At 38.2% G+C, this 22915-nt stretch overlaps 1 protein-coding gene across 4 annotated transcripts in view; it reads left to right on the forward strand.

Annotated features, from left to right (window-relative positions):
- The window catches only part of LOC306810202 (septin-2), a 34701-nt gene continuing 11786 nt past the window's right edge, over positions 1-22915 (forward strand). For all 4 annotated transcript variants that reach the window (XM_079322475.1, XM_079322474.1, XM_079322476.1 and 1 more), the window contains exons 1-11: positions 1-114; positions 4968-5019; positions 6091-6190; positions 7643-7729; positions 8332-8455; positions 12817-12951; positions 13428-13545; positions 18254-18355; positions 19154-19299; positions 20317-20400; positions 21324-21381. In XM_079322475.1, coding sequence (XP_079178601.1) covers positions 4993-5019; positions 6091-6190; positions 7643-7729; positions 8332-8455; positions 12817-12951; positions 13428-13545; positions 18254-18355; positions 19154-19299; positions 20317-20400; positions 21324-21381 — 981 coding nt within the window. In that variant the 5' untranslated portion in view covers positions 1-114; positions 4968-4992. The remainder of the gene's footprint in view (positions 115-4967; positions 5020-6090; positions 6191-7642; positions 7730-8331; positions 8456-12816; positions 12952-13427; positions 13546-18253; positions 18356-19153; positions 19300-20316; positions 20401-21323; positions 21382-22915) is intronic.

Here is a 22915-nt window from a genome sequence, read left to right on the forward strand (position 1 = left end):
ATAGAGTGGCGCGGGGTAGGCGGGCGCTCTGCCGCGGTGGCTGCTGGGATGCGGGAGGGCCGTGGGGCGGAGCGGCGGATCGCGGCCTGGCGGCGGGAGCGGCCGCGGCCTCAGGTGAGCGCCGGGAAGGGGCCGCAACCCCGCGGCGGCGGCGCCTCCGCCCCCACAGCGCTCCAGGGGCTCCCCGTGAAGGGCACGGCCTCGGCTCTGCCTCCCGCCGCCGCTCGCGGGGGGTTTCTCTGGCCGGTGTGTGGGCACGGGCGAAGTGTACCGGGCGGCAGCCCCGGGATGCCGCGGTCGGGCCGTTTCGCGCACACCTTGATTTGTTTTTAAAGCAAGGCAAGGATTAATCTGGGATGCGCACAAGGCCGCGGTGCTGGGATAGCCGGAGATGCGAGGAGAGGATGGAGCAGGAAGTGCTGTCTCCACCAGGCATTCCTCGGATGCTTTCAAAATTGCGGCACCCTCGATGGAATTGCGGCTGCCGGAGCCGGGGGTGCGGCGGGGCTTGCACAGAGCCACCCCGTGCTCTGCTGGATTTTTGTCTTTATTATTGTTCACGTGTAGGTCAGAGACTTCATGCTATCGTGAGACTTAAGCATGACTTGGAAATGATTTAAATGCAAAGTTACCAGTTTGCTGCGCGTTGGCAGTGTGTACATCGTTATACTCAAGCTCTGTGGGTGTGAGGCAGAGCTGGTTATTTATTTCCTGATGAGTGATCGTGGCTAATACATTTATCTTTTTCATTTAAAAAAACCCTTGTTTTTCACAATTACAGGTCCATTTAACAGTGCTTTTTGACGCAGTAACTGCAAAATTACTGTCAAAAGCTGCTTGCATAAAACATCATCCCTAAAATTGGTCATTTACAAGAACCGGTATCACTGCCTCCTTTGTGAGTTTCAAGTGACTATATTAATTGAAAAAACAGTATGAAAGGAAGTTATTTAGAGTCATATGTTAACGTTGAAATGAAACTTCAAATAAAATATTCAGGATTAGAGCTTTAGGTTTGTGTGTTGCCTTTTCTCACCCTTTTAAGAATAGGGATCTTACAGGTGGTTGAACTTTTGCTTAGTCCTTGTTGCTTTTGCTGTACATATGTGTGCTGTTGAGTCACAGGCATGTTCCAAATTTTGATGCATTCCCAGTACTAATCCCTGTACAGTTTCTTTGGTTCAAATGCATTACCAGAATTGGTATTATATTATTATTAATATTATTAATATATCTGGTATTTTTCAAATACAATACCAGAAGGATGTCTGTGGAACTCATGAGCTCTGAACATCAGTTCCAAGCCATATCAGTGGCTCGTGCTTAGTGTGGTCTGTCACAGGTGGATTGTTGCATTTTCTGTAAATTCTGTGTTTGGTGGAAGTGATACAGTCATTTTCCTGAATAAGAGTAAAGCAGAGTTGTTAGTGTACAAAAGAGTATTCCTTCCACTGATAGTATCTATTTCTAATAAGGAAAGATGAAATCACTTGGGATTGTTGGTCTAGAGGGAGTGAGGGTTTCCCACAGTGGAGGTGAGGTCATGCCAGGAACAAAGCATGGCACACAGAACAGGCTGTGCTGGACACACTTGTTAGAACTCAGTGATTCACCTAATCATGCAGGTTTTTTCTATTATTATTGATGTGACTCAGTATTAGACATTTCTTCCTCAGGTATTGTAGTTCTTTTAGTGAGCAACCACAAATACTGCTGTTTTACTGACATATCCTGATGTTTCTGTCTGCTTTAAGTCTGAAAAGTTACTTCAGAATGCTGATGTTGTTGAGACCATTTCCAGTACTGGGAAACCTGTTTAAAACTTTACTCCTACTTTGTGGCTATTAAGTACTACCAAAAAAGTATCTGAGTTGTATAGACTGTGATGGAAAGAAGGAAGCCCCATTTGAGAAATCAGGAGGGCTGTTCTGCTTGTAGAGATGGCTGTAAGGTCATGCTGGAGTGATTATTTGAAAATGTTGTTTGATATCCTTATATGGACACGCTCTTTGTACATGTTCAGTAGTGCTTTCTTTGTGCTGGTTCCTATTAAGAAGCTCCCAGTCTGCCTGTTCCTCACAGTTTACTTCTTGCATCCTGACAGGAACAAAGGAAATGACCCATTTTCCTTCCCCTCTCTTTCTCTCTCACCAGAATACTGCTCTTAGCAGAGGATGGTGGGATGGCACGTTGCAGCTGCAGCTGAACTCAGTGGCACTTTGCTCCTTTACTTTGCCAGCATCATATAGTTCAGGATAGGAATTTGTTGGTATCCAAAATGAAACTTCATTAAATTTTCCACTGTCTAAAAGCAGATTTGGATATTCCTATGCTATAGCACAGTGTCACTTTTTTTCTGCTAGGCCTGCTAAGTAGGGCCCAGCATTATCTGCAGATAAAGTTTCACTGGTTTTACAAGTTGCTGCAAATGGATCTTACCTGTTGTTTCTTCTTGAACTGTTTTGTATGTGCTGTTTTGCTTATCTCATGCTGATTGAAAGAGTACTTTGAAAATCTAAAGAAAACAGATACAGCTCTTTCTGTGGTTTGCCTTATTGTGTTTTTTTTTTTTTTTTTATACATTTTGTTCTGGACAGTTGATAAGGAATTAGATGTTACAATTTCCAGGTGTGGGTACTACTCAGAGTGTTGTCAGAGACTCAGCTTCACACTGTTTTGGTGTTTGAGTCAGCTGTGTGCAGACAGAGCTGTGGGTTTCTGTGGCCACTGGTGCGCAGCGAGGGCTGGTGCAGTGCCAAGCTCTCACTTGTGAGCAGTGCTGAGACTGCTGTGCTTCTTTGGTGCTGTAAAAAGATTTAACCTATGGCATTTTGTTAATTCCAAAGTACTGTATGGTAGAGCTTTGGGAAGGCAGCACATGGTTGTCTGGGGAAGCTCTTTGGTGGAATGATTTTCAAGGAAACCTCATGAGGGCAGCATTAGGAATTGCAAAATGTCAAGGCTGAGCAACTGAGCTCCCAAATGAACCCCGGTGCCTTAAGTGTTGTAGAACACCAGGTGTTTCTGGGGTTTTTTTGGTTGTTGTTGAGGTAACTTTTAGCTAGCACATTTCTAGTCTAACAAAAGACATTGAGAAATTACTAACTGGAAGTGTGAGCTGCAGTCATGATGTGATCAGAGCAGCTGGGCTGTTGCTTTGCTACAGCAACTTTCTGGTCAGACACACAAGGTGATGTGGTTTGCCTTGTAGGAAACAGGTTTTGTAAAAGCTGTATTTGTAGAACAGAGGATTTTATGGAAAAGTGCTCTTTATGAGATGACAGACTAATTTTGAAGCTGAGTGTTATAATCAATTGACAACAATTTTTACTCTTCTGCTTTTTAATCAAGTAACTTGATTAATGCTACAGTGGATGAGACTATCTGGTCAGTTTAAAGTAGAAGTAGGGAATTTGCCGTACATATTGAAATCTGAATCATTCTCTCATCTGTCCTTTATCTATGGACAGTGGGCCTGGGTGACTTCTCTGGCATTACTGTGAAAAATGAGTCAGGTATATCTACATTGACACTCAGTAGCTATGAGCTTTTCTAAACTCTTGAACTATGTTACTGATTTTATTGACAAGGTGACAACAGAAGTTTCCAAACTTAGAAACAAGATGTCAACGGAGTAGTGAGTTACTTCTGTCAGTGGCATTGTGAGTATCTTTAAGGATCTGTCACAATGGTTGGCTGGAGACTGGAATGAGCTTTTGCATAGTGGTCAAAGGAAAATAAGCTCTGGTTTTCAAAACCATCCTCAAGGGATGTTTTCCAGAATGTTTTTGAGGAATACACAGTTAGAGCCTGGCAGAAGATGATTAGAATCAGGACCTCCCTATTTTCCGGGCGATGGATGCATTGGGCTTTCATTAGTAATCAAATGAGCTGGGTATGGGGGAAAAGTAGTTGGAGGAGGAAAAAACCAACTTTTCTTGCTGATAGGATAGCTGGTACCTGCACATCTGCCAGGATTTTAAACTGCTGCAGGGCAAATGAAATACCATGGGACCTGAAGATCTGTTTTCTTTCAAACTCTAAGCAGCAATTACACTAACTAGGACTTTTCCTTCAGTCCAGAGCTTGGTGTATCTCTGCCAGGATTTGACTGTCAAACTGCCAGTGTCAGAAACTGGACTGTATCCTGATCCTGCTAAAATGACTCGTGCTACCCAACAGGAAAGTCTGAACACACAGGTGCCTGCATAGGTCACTTCCCTGCTTTCCCAGGCCAAGAGCTGCATTGTCAACAAACCAAGCTGTGAAGTGCTGCTGCCGCTTCTGCGTTTCCTGTCCCTGCTCTGGGGCTGCTCTAAATGAAAGGGCCTGGCTATTGCCCTGATAACTAATCTATAGCACAGCTAACATCCTTGAGTAAAGAGATAAGGGCTTGCCAAAGTCCAGCTGTTCTGGGTGTCTGAAAAGAACAAATCTCTTTTGATAGTCCTTCACACTGGCATGAATTTTTGTGTCCTGCATGGGTTAGCCAAGTGTAGTGTCTAATCAGCAACAGCACTTTGAAGTCACTGAAAATAATGTTATGTTCTGATTTTTACCTGGGAATCATGTAGGTGTCCTGTTCTCATGAGAATTTTTGGATGTGGTAATAATTCTCAAATGTAGTGTTTGGACAACATTTGCATTACATTCACCTATCTGTGAACCATCCTTTTATAAAGACAGGATGGGTGAAAGTTTGTTATGATACTAGATTTTAATATTTTGCATTTTAAAGGGATATTTCTGTTTTGAAAATTTCAAGTATTTAAATTAAGTACTCCTGTGATTTATTTCAGAAGGAAGATATTTTGATTATGGCTTGTTTGTTCTGGTAATCCTTAAGTGTGTGACATTTCATTCTACTAGAATAAAATGTGATTATTACATGCAATTGATCAGTTCAAAATTAAAAGTAATGTAATTTTCAAATCAGCTAATATGCACTGTGGCTTTTTTTCTTCTAGTGTCTGAAACTTGAAGTGAAGAAACATGTCTCAGTCAGGTGAAAAAGTAAAGGTAAAGATATGGCTGTGTAGCCAAAATTTTGTCTAGAATCTGTTGAACTTCTGAAAACATTTGTAGTTTTACTGGAATGCTAAAACTGTGAATAAATGACACCTTATTGCTTCAGATGTGTTTATTAAAAGGAATTGCTTAGTAGAAACAGGGATTGTATGTGATCTTTGTGCTAGACTTTCTGGTGTTCACCAGACATTCAGTCTCTGCTTTCACCTAAGGAAATTTCATATTACAAACCTTAATTTCTAATGTTTCTGCCCACCTGGATGGGCTTTAAAATGATTGTTAGCAAATAAAAAATACCTTTTAGGTGATTTCCCTTGTGTCCTCCCACACCACTGGAAGTGTATGGCATTATAAAAACCTGTTCTCATCATGAACTCATCTGTGAAGAAGACATCTCGTTCCAGATAGCCCACAGGTCCCTAAATCAGGTGGCTGGAGTTCTTATTTAGGCTCCTGTTAGGTTTTCAGTCAATGTGTAACAGATGGTAGAGCAGGCTGCCCTGTTTATAGCCCAAATCTCTTTGATAAGTTTTTCAGGCATGCCTCTTTTTCCTGCTTTTGTGTTAGAAGTTAGAGATTGTGCAGATAGGTGGACAACTTAACAAGCAAAAGATACATCTCTGTGTGATTGTATCTCAGTAATCCTCCCATTAGTCCAATGTTCTTGTTTTTTACCTGTAAGCATATGCATTATTTTTATGGAAGATAGTAGCAGCACACACCAAGCTTGAACAGAATTTTTTATTTTGAGCTGCATTTATTTCTTAAGATTATTAATAGCATAATCTTGCAACCTTGCAGATTTTTATTTTTGTTTTATTCAAGGGGAGACTTGCTTGTGTAGCTCAAGGTAATTATCTGATTTTTATTTATATCAGCCTGCCTGGTAAATAAGCTTTTTCAAGGTTTGCCTTGCTATTGCAGCAAAAATTGTTTCATTCTCTATTCTTCCTTGTGCTTTATATACCCCTGCACTTTATTGTGTAGAATCAAGTAAGCTCTTTTTCAGCTTTTTAGGGAGAAAGGGATCTCATTTGTATTCAACCTTTGTTTTCTTGTCAGTTTTCTGACTCGGCAGGCTATGTGGGATTTGCTAATCTGCCCAACCAGGTTCACAGGAAATCTGTGAAGAAGGGCTTTGAATTCACACTCATGGTGGTTGGTAAGTGAGTTCTTTCAGTATTTTTGACTGTTACACAACAACAGCAGTAACGTTTCTTTCACATAGATGCATGCATCTTCCTACTTAGCAACTGACTGTTACACAGTAGAAAAAGCTTTGAACCTCTATACACTTTCTGTTACTATTTTGTCATGTTTAGTAGGAGGGAGTATTTATAGTGATTAAAGACTATGACTTGGACCCAACAGGACATTTTTGCATTCTTGATTCATCATCAGATGACAGGGATAGTTGTTTAATCTTTCTTTAACTTGTTTCCCCACTGAAAGCATGAATGCATATGGTGAGTATCTTGCTGTTGAAATGGTGATGCTGCTGTTGTATTTGCTGCTGTTCTGTACTGGCTCACTCTGGTGTCAGAGATAAACCTGTAATTTGCCTGCTCTGTCAATGAGCCCCTCTGAGTCTCTTTGATGGAAAGTCCTTTAGGCACAAAGCTCTTCCAAGTGACGTGTTGAATTGTGTTTACATTTAATGGTATTTAATGGTGTGTGTATGCAAAGGGAGTCCACAGTACTGTTACCCTTTTGTAGCAGTTAGTGAAAAATGAAAGTGGGCTCTGTGGTACCATTTGGGATTACTTGGTGACAGTGTTCAGCAGTGTTTGTTAGATAAATAGGTAATTTGTGATAATTGGAGAGTTCTTGTGTCTTCTAGTTTGTGATGAGACATACAGATAATTTTTTCATCTCTAAGATCAGGTTTGTACTATCTAAAATAATACAGTCAGTTGGTCCAAATGCTGACTCCCTTGATTCCTTGAGTTAGGAAACAAGTGACTTTTTGAAACTCAGATTTAGTAGTTAAATTTACACGTATAACTTCATTAGATGCAGGACAAAATTTGTACCATTTGAAGTACCATAATTCTGTAACTTCTCAGGTGAATTTTGAATAATTTGCTTTATGATTTTCAGTTTCATAGAACCTATATGGTCTTAACTGTAAGAATACAAAACTTGATTATTAGTTTGGGATTGCTTTACTCATTTGTCTTCCCAGCAGTGTTCCAGGTTCAATTTCTAGCTTAGGAGAACCTTCAAACTCTCAGAAATTTTCAGCAGGAGAGTTACAGCTCTTGATTTTGTAAGTCTAGATGAAAAAAGCTGTAATTACCCTCAAGTAACTGAGGGTATAGATCTCTAGATCTATAGTCCAAGTGCTGTATGACCTTTCAGCTTTTATTGTGACATCTGTTACAGTAAACTTATAATTTCATGTAACATTTATGAAAACACTGGAGGCTTGTTTTTCCGGTGTTTTCAAAGTGCTTAGCTGAACCTTTGATGTTTTTATATCAAAAGCTAGGGCGGATCCTGAGGAACAAATTATTTTTCCTCCATAATGTGGGCTTGGAGAAAGACAAGGTGCTTTAAAAATCTTGGAGTAAAAAGTATATATGCTTAATAACCTGAATTATTTTGTTTGTAGGTGAGTCTGGCTTAGGAAAATCCACTTTAATTAACAGTCTGTTCCTGACTGATCTTTATCCAGAACGTTATATTCCTGGAGCTGCAGGTAAATGTGGTTTTGCAGTTCCTCCAGCACACTCCACCCTATAAAATTTCATGTTCTTTCAGTTAATACTGCTTTGTTCTTCACCCATTACACCACTTTGTTATGCTGTACTTAAATTTTCTAAACTATGTTTTGTTGAGCTGTCATTTTCTTACTTAGATTTCCTTTCAAAGACAGCTTTGGTTTGTTTATCAGCTGCTATTAGAAAAACACTTCTGAAACCTTTTAGGTATCAATATACCTAAATGTGGTTTTGCTTTAATCCCCATTTCTTCTGACTGCTTTTTGTCTGTAGTGCCTTAAATCCTGGTTAGAGGTGTAAATAACTTTTTGACACAGAATCTATTGTGCTTTTGAGTATTATGATTTTATTTTTGCATATTGTCCTAAGTAAACCCATGTTTTAGTTCATTGTTTCTTGTTTACTTACGAAAACATGGTGTTAAATTCTGCTTACTACTTTGTGTATTTTGATAAAATATTTTATGTCATGTAGGTTACAACACACTTGAGCTTGTGGTACCTCCTCCATTTCTCTTTCCTGTGGGGGTCTCTGCAGGAGCTGATAGGCAAATAACAATCCCAATGTTCCTTTATTTTAGAGAAAATAGAGAGGACAGTTCAAATCGAAGCTTCTACAGTAGAGATAGAGGAGCGAGGGGTGAAGCTGCGTTTAACTGTAGTTGACACACCAGGATATGGAGATGCCATTAACAGCCAGGACTGGTATGTGTGTAAATACTGCTTTGTTAATAAAGTCTGTGTCTTACACAAACACTGTTCTAGTGTGTCTGGTACTTTCTACAACTTCCAGTTCCAATTTTCTGATCACTTTTGATGTTTTAAAAAGTTCTGTAGGCTGTGTCTATGACTCTGTCTCAAAATTAACAGCTTCTCCTTCAAAACATTTCTCTGAGCACTGCAGTCAGTTTTTTGCCTCTATGGCCACTCCAATAGAACAAAATTCTGGTGGAGGGGAAACTTTTTGTCTTTTACTTTCTCTGTCTCTGGCCCATCCAGTTTCCATGTTTTTAAGACAGTTCTTTTCATTCTCTGTCCTCTACACGTACTACCAGCAACTTGGGTAGAACTGGTGTATTTTATTATGAAGTTACCATTTGTCTCTCTCTGGCCTAAATATCACTGACAATCTTTAATGAATGAAATAATTGTCAGCAGATACATTGCAAAATATACACAATTGTTTCAGTATAATGATTATGAAGAAAGAAATTTATAAAGCAGCTAGAAAAATAATTGTAACATAGTTAGAATTACCAAGTTCATGAATGTAATTTCCAAATAATCACATTCAGGCAATTTTCTTCAACTGTGGAAAGCTGATGAGTTTTTTCAAATAAAGATGAGATGTCCTTACTGGGATGCTTATAGTTTCAGTGGATTAAAACTTTGAATTTTCACACAGTTGTCTTTTAGGAAGTGTTAACAACATTTATTTTACTTAATTTTTAATTTTGTTGACACTTTATTTGAGGTGGTGGTGGTAATCCCAAGGCAAATAAAGCTAATACAGGTTGATCTGAGTCCTTCACTATAGCTTAAAGACCAGGAAAAAGACAAACAGCAGATAAAATAAACATGTATAAGGCTAATATAATGTTTTGCAATCTTTCATTGACAGGATGATATATCTGCAGTGTCCTTATTATTAGACAGTTTTTCTCTTCTATGGTGTGAGTGTAGGAACACAGCAAAAGCAAGACAGTGAAGTTCTGTAATACACTAAATGAAAGTCTGAAAGTGAAGCTTTAGTGAGATTTTTGTTTTCCTCCCACTTTTCCTACTTTAGTAAGTTGAAAAAAATTGAATTTTTGGAATAGCACAAAGGCATCTTTCTGGGCTGCATCATGGTATTACTTATTTTGTGCACTGTTGACTAGAGCTTCCTTCCGCTGGAGCTGAGAGCTCTGCAGCCTGTGCATTGTGTTATAGAGAGCTCTTCCTGTTGATTGTGTTCTAATGCCCTTTGTTTATTCTGCTCAGATGTTTCTTAGAGACCTACGTGTCCAGATTTTCCCCTTTCTTTTTGGAGGTTTTCTGAACAGAATCATTCTGTGGTGATTCAGACTTGAGTAGAACAGTTTATACGTAATTTGCTGTGACAAGTCTGAAGCATCAAATACACGACAGGAACAAATAGTACTTGCATCCTACAAAACAAAAAGATGCAGTTAATGGTATCTCTTTAGTCTACTTATGTTGCATGAAAAGCCTTTCAGCTATGGCAAGTGTCATTTTGACAAAGCCTGTTAATCTTTACAGGATGTCTCAGGGACTTGGATGGACAGAGCCTTTGTTTTGAGCTGTAGTGAAGACTAACCCAGTGCAACCACCTTCCTTTCTTGGTAGTTCAGAGGAAAGAGCAAGTTCATGTTCTTGAACTTATGTTTGTGTTCAGGAGCATTTACTGCATTCATGGTTCACCAGTAAATAGCAATGATCATGATCCAAGGTTTATAAAGCCCTTTTTTTGGGAAGGCTGCAATTTGTGCAGACTATTTTTTTGAGGTGACAAATTTTACTAAGTCTATTTTTGAACACATGTAACGGTGTCTCTAGGAGGCAGCAGTTGCTGGGAGTGTTTCAAATATCTTTCTCCTGAGTAGCTCCCTAATGGCTTTTAGTCTCTGTGCCTTGATGAAGGGGCTAAATTTTAGTTTGACTTTCATGGATGGGAGCTGAGGTAAATTTTAAAGTATTTTGTGTCAAAGAAAAAGGATTTTGTGCTGCTAGGATTGTGTCCAGGAGATCTTCTGGATTGGAAAAACAGCAGTGTTAGATTTGAAAATGATTTGTTGTAGATTTAGTACAACACATTTTCTGAAGTAGAGTAATTCTTGATTTCTGGATGCTACTGTACTTAAAGCAATATGGAAGGAGAGGCAGAGATGAGCCACATTTAACCATGGTGATTTTTTAAAGATTCTGCTTGAAGCTTTAGTGCTGGCTGGAGTTCTGTATTCTAGAATCAGACCCACACCTAGGATTGCTCATGGCTTCAATTTGGGGTGTGTTTGGAGAACAGGAGAATTCTTTATGGTGGGAGGTTTGATACATTCAGCATCTTTCCATGTGCAAGTAAGTACATTGGGATCATGAGAGAAGCATGTCCTTAAAATAACAACTTTCGTGAAAAGAGAGGGAATCTGATCAGCAGCAGGAAAAATTGCTTGATGCTTAGATTTGCTTTGATGTCTGGCCTCAAAAAAGTGGTTGACAAAAACAGACTACAGGTAAACTTGTTGGATATTGCTGATCACACTTTATTTCATCTTGCTTGTGGTGTCACAGGTCATTCTTTGATACCTACTCTGTGCTCTTTGGCTGCTGCTAATTTTTTTTTTTTTAAACTGGCTGGGGTTATATTTTGTGGGTTTTGGCAGCTTGATAATATTGTTCATTTTCCCCCAGTGGGTTTAAATGCAGCATTTATGTTGTTTGCTGTTACAATACAGGATGTGCTATCTCCTAAGTAATGACAGCACTGTGGTGTAAGCCAGGTGTTTCCCGGAAGTCAGGAGGTACAGGACACTGACACCGTATTTATAGGGAAAATTGTAGCTGTTAGACCTAGAAAACTGCACGTAAACTAATTACATTGCCAGAGAAATGTGTGATAGTTCTTTCCCATTGTTAGTGTTTGGTTTCTGTCCTAGTATTTGTATGTCTTCAATCTCCTCACCTTTTACCAGCTAAGAGAAGTATTGAAAATGAACAGACACAAAAACCATATTGATGTATTTCTGCACGTTTAGGTATTAATATGCTGTTTACTAATGAGTAGCACTAAGGTCAAAACCCAATAAATTCCATCTTTTGCTTTGTTGTCTTCTCTAATATGACTTAGAACAGCCAAGTCTTGCATGTGTGTATGTATATTCTGCTGTGGATTTATTCCTTCTCAATCCAAAAACTTATTTAGCTTTGGAGAATCCAGTTCCCTTCAGGATCTTTTCTGTCTTTCTTGTTCCTTTCTTTTATTATCTCCTTTGCAGCCATGCAGCCCTGGGTCAAACGTTGCTGCCTGTTGCAGAGTTTGCCAGCATTCTGTGTTCATTTTCCGAATTATTAATTTCCTTTCTGTTATCTGCTCTGTCTCCTCCTTAAATGTTCTCATCAAGTTTGTGCTTTCTCAGCAACAGAAATACGAATATTCCTATTTCTCAAGTTAAGCTTTCTGTTTAGTTTTTTCTCAAGTAGTTTAAGACATGTTCATGATACACAATCATCTGCTTACCCTTATCTACGTCAGCTGCTCATTTCCTTTGCAGTACGTAATATAAAGTGTTCTTTTATATTAATGGTGTTTGCAGGTGTCTGCAGGCCCTGGAATAGCTTGAAATGATCTTAATTATGCATTGTGTTTTCTTCTCTCTAGTCACTGCTCTCTGTGTCTGATTAATCTATGTGATCAGATTTTGTGCTCGTTTACTTCTTTGTAGGGAATATTTTAAATTGCCTTGAACTAAGTAGGAATTATTTTTCTTTGCCAACAGAAAAGAATTGTGTAAGATAACAGAAATAGCTTAATAAATCGTGATGCTCAAGTGCATGACTTGCAAATGTATTTGTACTTAATTCAAACTGACTAGAATACCATAATTTTCATAACTATAGAAACCTGACTGTAGGGTCAAGGCTGTAAGTGAAGAGGATATCTGGGATATGTCATTTATCAGCTGGTTTGAAAACAAATCTTCAGCCCCTACCCCCAGAAATAAAGGCAGAAAAATCCTCAATCTTTTGTTCCTGTGTTTTCTCGGCACGGAGTGGTTTTTTTTTTTTTTTTCCTGAGCTTGCACTTGAACTTTTTATCCAGTGAACAGAGTAACACTTGGAGTTGGCTCTAGGTATAAGTTGACACTTGGTGGTTGTTATGAAAACACCCTTTGTGTTATCAAAATATTTTTCCTCAGTACTAGATAAAATGGTAGGAAGTTGAATTTTTTGTAACAGTAATGTTTTAAATAAAATTTTCTCCTTCTGTTCTTATCTTTTCATGATTCTTTCCTTATTATTTAAAGCTGATGTAAGATGCCTGTCTTTCTCCCCCTCCCATACCACAGCTTCAAAACAATTATCCACTACATTGACAACCAGTTTGAGCGATACCTACATGATGAGAGTGGTCTGAACAGGCGCCACATCATAGACAACAGAGTCCACTGCTGCTTCTACTTCATCTCTCCTTTTGGGCATGGGTGAGAAAAAGCTCGAGCTTTTGTATTTTAGGGTATTGTACCTTCATAGCAGTTCATAAGTCTGTTCATTACTTGAACTGGTAACTTAGCAGTAATGTTAATTGAGTTTCCAACCTGTCAGTTAGCCAGCAATTAAAACAGTCTTTGGAGATTAGTGCTTGCCTTTACTTTGTCTCTTTTGCATTTAATACTGTTTCAAGGCAGTCAGTATTGCATTGTTTATCAAACAGAAACATAAATGCTTTTAATATCCGCTTCATTATATAGTGACAATGTTAATTACAACTTAAACTTTGCACAGCCGAGTTGATAAACAAGGGCGTTAAACTTAATGGCTCAATTTATTATGGAAATATTGTTTATGTGGACACTTGAAATAAATAATTTTTAATACATTTGATCAGTTACAAAACAAGCTACACAAGACTACATGCCTATTTTAATTTTTTTTTTTTTTTTTCCCTGCTTGTTGGCAGACTGAAGCCATTAGATGTAGAATTCATGAAGGCTCTTCATGGAAAAGTCAACATTGTCCCTGTGATTGCCAAGGCTGACACCCTGACGCTGAAGGAGAGGGAGAGGCTGAAGAGAAGAGTAGGTCTAACACTTGATCATGAGAACAGAGCAACCCATACAATATTAAAGCCAAATATAAAGTAATTTCAAACTGAAGAGGGGTGAATGATATTGGCCAAGGATCTAATCTTCAGGAAGTGTGAGGTGGGAAATCTTCACTGAAGTCTGATGTGCTTTGCCAGTTACACTTGCTGAGGATGTGGCTGTTCTTGGCTTCATGTATCGTAGCAAAGGAGTGCAGTAAGGCAGGTTTTAAGCAACACAGTTTGTAACAAGGGTTCAGGCAAACCTGGAAGGAGAAGTGATGTTTCAGATTGGCTCTCAGAGAGCAGTGGCCTGAGTGTCCCATACTGCTGGGAGTGCATCCATATGTTCTGAGGGCACATCTTCAGTTTCATCCAGAAGGTACTTGGGTTGTGCACTCTGCTGCATGGTTTGTACCAAAATGTGTTTGGAAACTTTAAATAAGTGCACCCATGGTACAAACTAAAATACAGAGACAGGACAGCTGTGTTAATATATGAGCAGGATGCTTTTGTGGCTCTGTTGCTATGGGAAAATGTGTGTTGTGATGTGAACATTTTTCCTGCTGGCTCATCTGTTCATCTGAAACACCAGGACATATTCAGGGTTGCACTGGAGACTGACTGTCTTTCCAGACAGTGGTACTAAAATAATGTTTTGCTTTGCAAGGTTTACTTGGTGTCTTGAAATTTTGTTTTTTGACAAATCTTTCCAAGACAGATCAGCTTTTGCCAGATATAGCATTTGTGGTGAATTAAATGGAATAATGTTAATATTTGTGGTTGTACAAGTCTTTTACATTAAATCAAATTTCCATTTTATCACATAATCTGAGCAGTGAATGTAAATATTTAATCTATTCTGACTTAATCTCTGATTGAGAATGACTTCATGAACCTTGTAAAGGAATGGATAGGTGGTGTGATTATATTATGTATGCTTAGAGGTGGCCTAGTAAAATTTATTGAGATCACAAGCTTTGCCAGGTTTGATTGACACAAAACCAGTACAATAATTTGTAAAGCCTAACAGGTTTGAACCCTACAAAGCCTATGAATTGAAAACAAATTTAATGACTTACCCCTTGGTAGTGTAGAGAGAATAAGTAGTTCTAAATTGCAGTCTGTATTTTACACCAGAGTAAACCTTTCCATGGTAAGATATCTTTTATATTACATTTTTATGCAGGGCGTAATAGTTACCATGATTGTGACCCTGTGACTTCCTGTAGGCCTTTAGAATAATTATTAGATTTTTATTCCAAGGATGTTTGTGTTGGGAGTATTTTTCTGTTTTCTTGAAGAGGGACTACATTTTTATTTAACTGGCAAAATAGTATAGATAAAATCATGCTTGCAAGCAACACTTTGGCTGAACTCCACCTAAATCTGTTTGGAGGATTTGTTTGGAGTTTTTTTCAGTGAACTAGTGGCACAGTGGCAGGTGTGACCATGGTTTGCGTGGGCATGTAAAGAACTACATTTTGCAAGGTGAGGTACTACTGGCATTGCTGCTGTGTTTTATAAAGCTCAGTGATATAAGAAAACTTGCCCAAGTAATGGAATGGATTTTTCCTAGCTGAGATAGTTAAAAGTGGGGACAGTTGTGGCTGTATGAACCTTGTCGGCAATGCAGGCAAACATCCACTAAAGAGGGAAGGAGATAGTTGTACAGAAATTAACAGCTTTATGGTGAACTAGGTAAAAGGAGGAAGGAAATTTTAAAAAATACATTAATTGAGTCAAGAAGGGCCTCTAGATCTTGCTGGGAGAAATTCAGTTCAGGGTCTTGAGCTTTAATTTTGTTCTTCCACAAATACTGTAAGGTAATGACAGGTGCACTTCATTCAAATTGAAAGAACTCATAGAGGAATCATAAACCAAAAATGTGGCTGATTTTGCAGGTTTTACTGCCTTTCCTTTTCTGTTACTGTACTGATTTTGTGAAAGATTCTTATCTCACATTATTTGTGGGGTGGCTACTTTTTGTAAAACCCCCTGTATATGCCCTTTCAGCAGCGTATTTCAGGGTCAGTTCATAGTTACTTACTTTTTGGTTCAGCATTTGGGAGCAGAATGATGTTGAAAGATTTGAAGGAGGCATTAAAGTTGAACACTTGGATTTTATTTGAACTAGAAAATTAAACCTTAAATATATAGTTCATAGTTCAGTAGTCATCCACCAACTAACTTTAAAGGTAAAGCTTTATAGTTTATATAAATATGTTTAAATACTTTAACTTAAACTTTTTTAATATTAAAATAGAATTCACTGGGAATTTAACTAACTTTTAACTATCTAATCTTTAAAGCAATCTGGACTTAGACATATGGACACCACATTTATGCACTGGCTAAGTACAACGAGATGAAGGGCATCTGTAGTCTGAGGGAGTGGTTAGGGAGTAGGTAAACAAGCTTTCATTATTTTTATACTGCTGGCAAAGGTCACTCTGCAAACTGAGTTTATATTAAGTCAAATGTATAATGTGCTTCCAAAGCTTTGAAAATCAAAGCTACTGTATATTGTTCTAACTCAAAGCATCTTGGCCAACAGAGTCTCTAATCAAGAATAGGAATCAAAGTCCTGCATTGCTGACGCAGCTTGAAGTCTTACTTTTTTTAGATGTTTCTGCCATTTGGCCGTCAATCTGAAGTAAAATGTTTTTGTTTTGCTGCTATGGACTAAGCAGCAAGATTAGTTTGTGGTGCTTGCAAAGGAAACCCAGCTTGGAGTAATTCCTGTTTGGGCTTTCTGGAATTCGAAGTTATTTTTTAAAACTCTTGAGTGGGAAGAAATGCACGACAGTTTCACAAGCTGTGCCATGCAAGGCTGCTAAGGAAACATGCTCAAAAGAATGACTTCATGAGAGGGAAACTAATATTTTGACTTTTTTTTTTGATTTCCCATGGGAAGGCTAATCTTTAGGAACACAGAATCCTCTGAGGCCAATAAAATTCAGATTTGAAGAAGCAAAATGCTGTTTCATTGTTAGGAGCATAAAATACCGTTTGTTTTTATTGCAATTCTTTTTCCTTTCAGGAAAGCACTAGGTTTAACAGCTGTAATATATTATTCTAGCACCCCTTGCTGTTGGCTTTCCCGTTATTGTTCCACTTGCATTTTATCTCAAAGATCTCAGCCAGGTTAAATGTGCTTTCTTGTTTTATGCAACTACTTAAAGGCATGGAACTGCAGTGCTGCCCCACCCATCCCAGAAGTGCATCTTCTATTGTCATTTAGTGATAGTTCAGGTCTCTTTCATTTTGCAAAACTGTAACAACATCCATTGACTTAAACGTCATTGTGTGAATGTCTTAATTACTTATTGGCAACATTCCTCCCAAACGTTTTTTCTCTCTATAAAATACTGCTCTCTGTGTAGGTGGGGGCTGTAGTGCTTCACTCAGTGTGCGCGTGTGTGAGTGCGGGGGATGTTTATGGACCTGGCAGGAAAACATCAGGGAGCAGCTGTGGCTCACACATGGCCTTTCCTCTGCTAATGGTCTGGAGAATTGTTTTCTTTTAAACACCTGTTTAATAACCAAGTTCTGGTTGGACAATTTGGGTTTATACTGTCACTGTTGGTTGCCATCATGACAAGGTGGAGGAGCCCAATCATACTCAGGGAGGGCTCATTAAGACCTTTCTATTTAAAGTCTGCTTGTTTTCATGCTACCAAGTTAATCACCCGTTGTATTTGTAGTAATGGCATCATTAGTCCTTACATAGGCTCTTCTGAATATTTTTACCATCACTTTCAAACTCTCCTTGAATTTGCCCAAACTTTGTTTATGCTGAGAGTTCATTCAGCAGGGCAGCTGCTTAGTTCAGGTGCTGTTTGGCAGGGTTACAGCTGCTGCTCTAGGAAGTTTGTACAGTTCCCCTTTTGTGCTGAAACATCCAAGATCCTTTTGGAGAGAGTCATTGTGGAATCTCAGCATTCTTCATGCTCTCCTTATACCACCACACTTCCTTTACTGAAAGTAACTCTTGTCAGTGCATTTGATGCAGTGACAAGAGCTGACTTAATTATATTCAGTAGTGTGGCAGCAGAAACATTTTCTTTGGTTTTGAAAAAGGAATTGACTTGTGTCACCTTTTGGAACTGCTAAAGACCTGGAGTTATGCTGGCTGCTCACCCCTGCAGTGATTTCATTAGGAAAAGAATGTGCCCAGTAATACAGATACTGTATTTTTTATGTTAACCTCAGAGATTAATGACAAGAAAAACTGTTTAAGAGTAGGGTCTTTTTCTTAGTGGATTTTTAATTACTTTCTCCAGTGTAAGTGTATAATAAGCTTTTATCTTTTTTGATTCAAGAGGCAATAGGCACCATCTTATACATTTTTGAACATATCAAATGCACAAAAATGTACTTTGACCTGGGGTGAATGGTTTTGATTCTGTAACTAATGAATTCCTACTTGTTACTTTTACTCTTTTTTCATATTAGCCTCACTTTTTTTCTGTATTTGCCTTGCAAATCTTCTGGCATTTTTTAATGATTTACTTGCTATGTTTTCCAAAAATGCGTTTATCTTTTGTGCCTTTAAAAAAATCTTCAAGCCTGTGGTATTTTGCAGTTTGGACACTGAGTCAGGTGAATATTTGTGACAGGCTAGTAAATCAATTTCATATATTTTTAACTGAATACCTCTTCAATGAAATAAGTGTATTATTCTTTTTGCAAACTTTCAGGTTCTGGATGAGATTTCTGAACATGGCATTAGGATTTATCAGCTCCCTGATGCAGATTCTGATGAAGATGAGGAGTTTAAAGAACAAACTAGAGTTTTAAAGGCAAGTTTCACTCCTAGTTTATCATTTTGCTGCTGTAGTTCTTCAATCTAAAACATACCTAAAGGTACTTTGTTCCTTTTACAATGTGTCAAAAATTTCAGTTTCCTTTGTATGTTGACTCTGAATTATTATCCCTTTTATTCCAGTCTCTGTTTCATCAGAATTCCAAGTGTAGTATGTCATGATTTTCTCTGAAGTGTAAACCACTGTTCACTATGAACTATTATTTGCAGTCTGTTTTCTGACTCAAACGTTTTAACATGTGAGCAAGATAGAGATTGTGTGTTATGGTTGCTGTACTAATTAACAACTTGCCTCTTGTTAAAGCAGATAATCAAGTTTTTGTTGAAGTAATTTCCTCTTTGTGCTTTCAAAGGTGTTTGAAGAATGTGTCTGAAACTCTCTTTCTAGCTACTTCACTCTGCATCTGCAGTATGTTTCTGTTGGCTGTTCTCCATGCATGATGTTATGTCAGATGACACATTATGCCCAAACTGTACTTGAACAACAGTCAAGTGTTCCTAAAGTGAAGCGTCATTTCCTTCTGGGCCTCTGTAATACAAATTGATCCTAACAAAGCTACAGGTGCTCATAAGGAGAGGTTGCATTGCCTAGAATGGGATTTGTTGATTTTCTGATGTGAGAGGGTTTTAGTAGAGAGTGTCAATATTTCTTTTCCCACTCTCTTGCCTGTTACTTGAATTTTTGTGCTTTCTTTGAAAGAAAGACAAAGCAAAATACAAAAACTAACCAGTCAAAAATCAAAACAGTAACTTGTTTTTTTTCTGTCTCACTTAGGCTAGCATTCCCTTTGCTGTTATTGGATCCAATCAACTTATTGAGGTGAAGGGGAAGAAAATCAGAGGGCGCCTGTATCCCTGGGGAGTTGTTGAAGTTGAAAATCCAGAGCACAATGATTTCCTCAAGCTGCGCACAATGCTGGTGTGAGTAATGGTAAAATGATCCCGGCTCCTGTGGTGACGTAACTGCCACAATGACTAAAAACCTATAACAACGTTAATTCCTTCATTTAAAACTAGCCCTGATGGCAGTGTAGAGTTACATTTTAGTCCCCTACTGCTTGCTTTCCTGGTGCACCCTCTGATCTCTGAATTCAGAAAATGTTTTCAATATTTTATGTTGTCGGATATATGTGATGGTTTTATGCCTTATGTGAACTGATCTGATGGCTGTGCATACCAACTGAAGGTTTGTTATAATGCAGTTAGTGGGGCAGAGAGGCTCTTAAAATACTCTTCAAAGTGAAGAATATTCCAAAAGCAAAATGCAAATTTTTTGGCAGTATGGGAAATGCTTTGTTAAATATGATACCCCACCCCTTTATGATTTTAGCTGATACGGATATTCTGCCTGCGTAAATGATTTTAAGTGATTTGTTTTGGTTTTTTTTAAATGATGTTTTGCTATTTTTGGAAATGAATTCACTTGTGTCATTCCAAAGTCAGTCTGCAGTGGGCAGGGATTGCCCTCTGCTGGGCATTGGGAGCAAGCAGGTTTTTCTTTCTTCTCTTGGCAATTGGAAATTGTTAAGCAATGTCAGCTGTTGTGGAGCCAAGGAGCTCCACCTAGTTCCCAGTTACAAATTATATTTGACAGTACTTAAGAGTAATAAGATACTTTTGGAATTAAAGTATTGTACTGAATAACTGTCTTTGTATGGTTTTTAACACTAAAAACTGGTATAAACAACTCATCTGAAATAATTAATGACCAAGGGGAGGACAGCATATTTTGGGTCTTTGAATAATATTGGTGGGGCACTTAGGAATGAGTTAAAGATCAGTGAACTTGAAAGCAGAGTTCTGGCTGGCTTGGTCTGTAAGGATTTAATTTTCTGGTAAATACATCCATTAGATAAAACAGAAACAGAAGATAAAAGGGTGCTTTTCTTTGCTTTGCTGATAATGACAGTGTGTTAAGTAGCCCTTTGCTCGTTCTAGGACGCACATGCAGGACCTGCAGGAGGTGACCCAAGACTTGCACTACGAGAACTTCCGTTCTGAGAGGCTAAAACGCACTGGCAAGTGAGTGTCCACGTGCTGCCCCTGGGCTCTGCTGCTCCTCACTGCCCACTGACAGGGGGCTTGCTCTTCTTCCTAACTAATCCCACCTGTAAACAATTATTTCTGATGAGATTTCAGTCTGTGGAATTCTGAAATTCATGTGAAACTCTCTTCCTGAAGAGGAATAATGTATAGCGAAGTGCTGTGCTTATAAACAGCTAAAATCCCATTTCTCTATACTTTTAATTGGAATGCAGGAAGAAGGTGCCTGCAAGCAATATAGGTTTTATGTAATGATGTCTGCTTGAAGACAATGAGCTCCAGTGAGCAAATTTAAATAGGTCCCAGTTTATCTGCTTAGGAAAGTATTGCTTCTCTTGTTCTTTCATGTGTAGCTAAAGAGAGAAGTTTAGACCAAACAATCTTTTCTGCTAATTTGTGGTTTTTAAATGGAGTTTATTATCTCTTTTTTAATTTTTGCTAAGGTTGCCCTTGGCAACTTAATGCAAAAAATCCACATCTACCTTTGCTGCATCTTTTTGGATAGCAACTTACTCTTGTCCACATTCCACTTGGTCTTCAAGTATTCAGCAAACCATTTTGATGTTAAAGAAGAAAGGAAATAGCTTTTTAGTGGTTGATTTTTGTGCCATGGATAGATAGTGGAGGAAATCTCTTCATTAAAGTAAATTGCAAAAAGAAAAATCCATATAGCAGTAAAGAAATGAAATTTTAAGAAATGGAGAGTGAATAGCAGGAGTCTGTGAGGTAAAGATGGCCTTTTACAAAAGGGAAGCATGATTTTAAAAATGTCCTAATTTCCCCAGTATGGAAGAATGTAGACTTTGATGATGTTATATTAATTGGAATACGAGTCTTGAATCTGTTCTTGGAGGTTTTTACTTCTGTATTTTATGCTGCCAATGCATTCTTTTCTTCAATAGGCCTGTTGAAGAGGAAGTGGTAGACAAGGATAGAATCCTTCAGCAGAAAGAGGCTGAGGTAAGATGAACTTCATAAAATTTGTTCTTTAATATAACATGCTATGTTCCAATTTCAGTTTTCTGCATCAGCTACTGCCTGTGTCAGGCAGGATTGGAGTTGTGCAAAATGACAGACCTAACCTGACCATACAAGTTGTCCTTAGTGTTTTGTTTATAGTCACTTGCATTGGGGATGGAAGGTAGTGTGTGTACTCTTGGTTGTAGGCAGAATGTTTATCACTTCCTGTTTGAGTGCTAATTTTCTGTAAGGATATTTGCTATTTTAATATTGAAATCAATTTATGTCTGTCAGCTACACATGCTGTGTACTGTGGTGGGATGGATTGACAGCCTCATGTCATTTCAGATGTTCATATGCTTACTCCAAACACATTGCCAGGAAATTTTTCTTATGTCTTGTACCTATGGAGTTAGAAGTAAGCTCTTGAGTCTTAAAAATCCCATAATATAATTAATACATTTTCATCTTAACCTTGACTTAAATCACAGTATTTTTGTTACTCCTGTCAGTTTATAGATTTGGTGTTTTCAAACTCTGATTTCTCACTCTGGTTCCAAGTTATTGCTAGGCCTTTTCACTTAGTATTTTTATGTTGAAGTTGTAAAGACTCAGAAATTTTTAGCCTGATATTTAAATTCCAACAGCATGCTGCCAGTGCTTAAACTACTTGCACTGTGAAAACTGTGAATTGCTGCCAGTTGAAGATAGTGGGGTATTTTTCTCTTTATCCTTCCTTTATCCAATTCAGCTTGGATCCACATCCATAACTGCAGGAAAACTTGATTGGAAAGGTCATTGCACATGTGCAGTGATTTGGAAGATAAAACGAAAAACTGCAAGCAGTTTTGTGTGTTTCTGAGGTGGAAGATTGATTCCCATACATGGAAATTTTTGAAATTTACTTTGGTCTATGCATTTCCTTTTTCCCTTATAGCATCCATTTTTAAAAATAGCTAACCCTGGTTAGCTATTGGCTAACCCTGGCATGTTGATATAAATAGCAAAAAATTTTCCTAAAAGGAAATGCAGAAGCAGCTGATTATCACCATAATTAGTAGTTAATAATATGTAATGGAGATTGAGTGAGCTGCATATTTATCATTATATAACTGCATTTCAGCATCATAAGCAGACTTGATGGTTGTGCACATACAAGAGTGGAACTTCTGCAATTAACTGCCTCCCATTTACTGGGGCATGAGGCAAAGCAGCAGGAGCCCATCAGCTGATAGCCAGCAGTACTGAATACTTTAAAAAAGTCAAGAGCATTTTTTGAAAATGTTTTTTGATTTTCTATTTTTCCTTAATGATTCCAAGCAGGCAAGTAGACTTAAAGAATTTAAGTCATAACTGTTTCTCCTGTTATTTGAACTATGTAAGTTGTACATGCCTAGTAGTGAAGTAGAATCTTGGGTGTCCTTGTAGAACTATTTGTTTCCAGACTTACATCTGAAAAAGGTCTCCTATAAATATTTTCCCTGGCTGTTGATATGACAGGCACTATTTATGCCTTGACACAGAGTGGTCAAAA

The sequence above is a fragment of the Erithacus rubecula genome (genome assembly GCF_903797595.1).
Source record: "Erithacus rubecula genome assembly, chromosome: 19".
NCBI classification, from domain to species: domain Eukaryota; kingdom Metazoa; phylum Chordata; class Aves; order Passeriformes; family Muscicapidae; genus Erithacus; species Erithacus rubecula.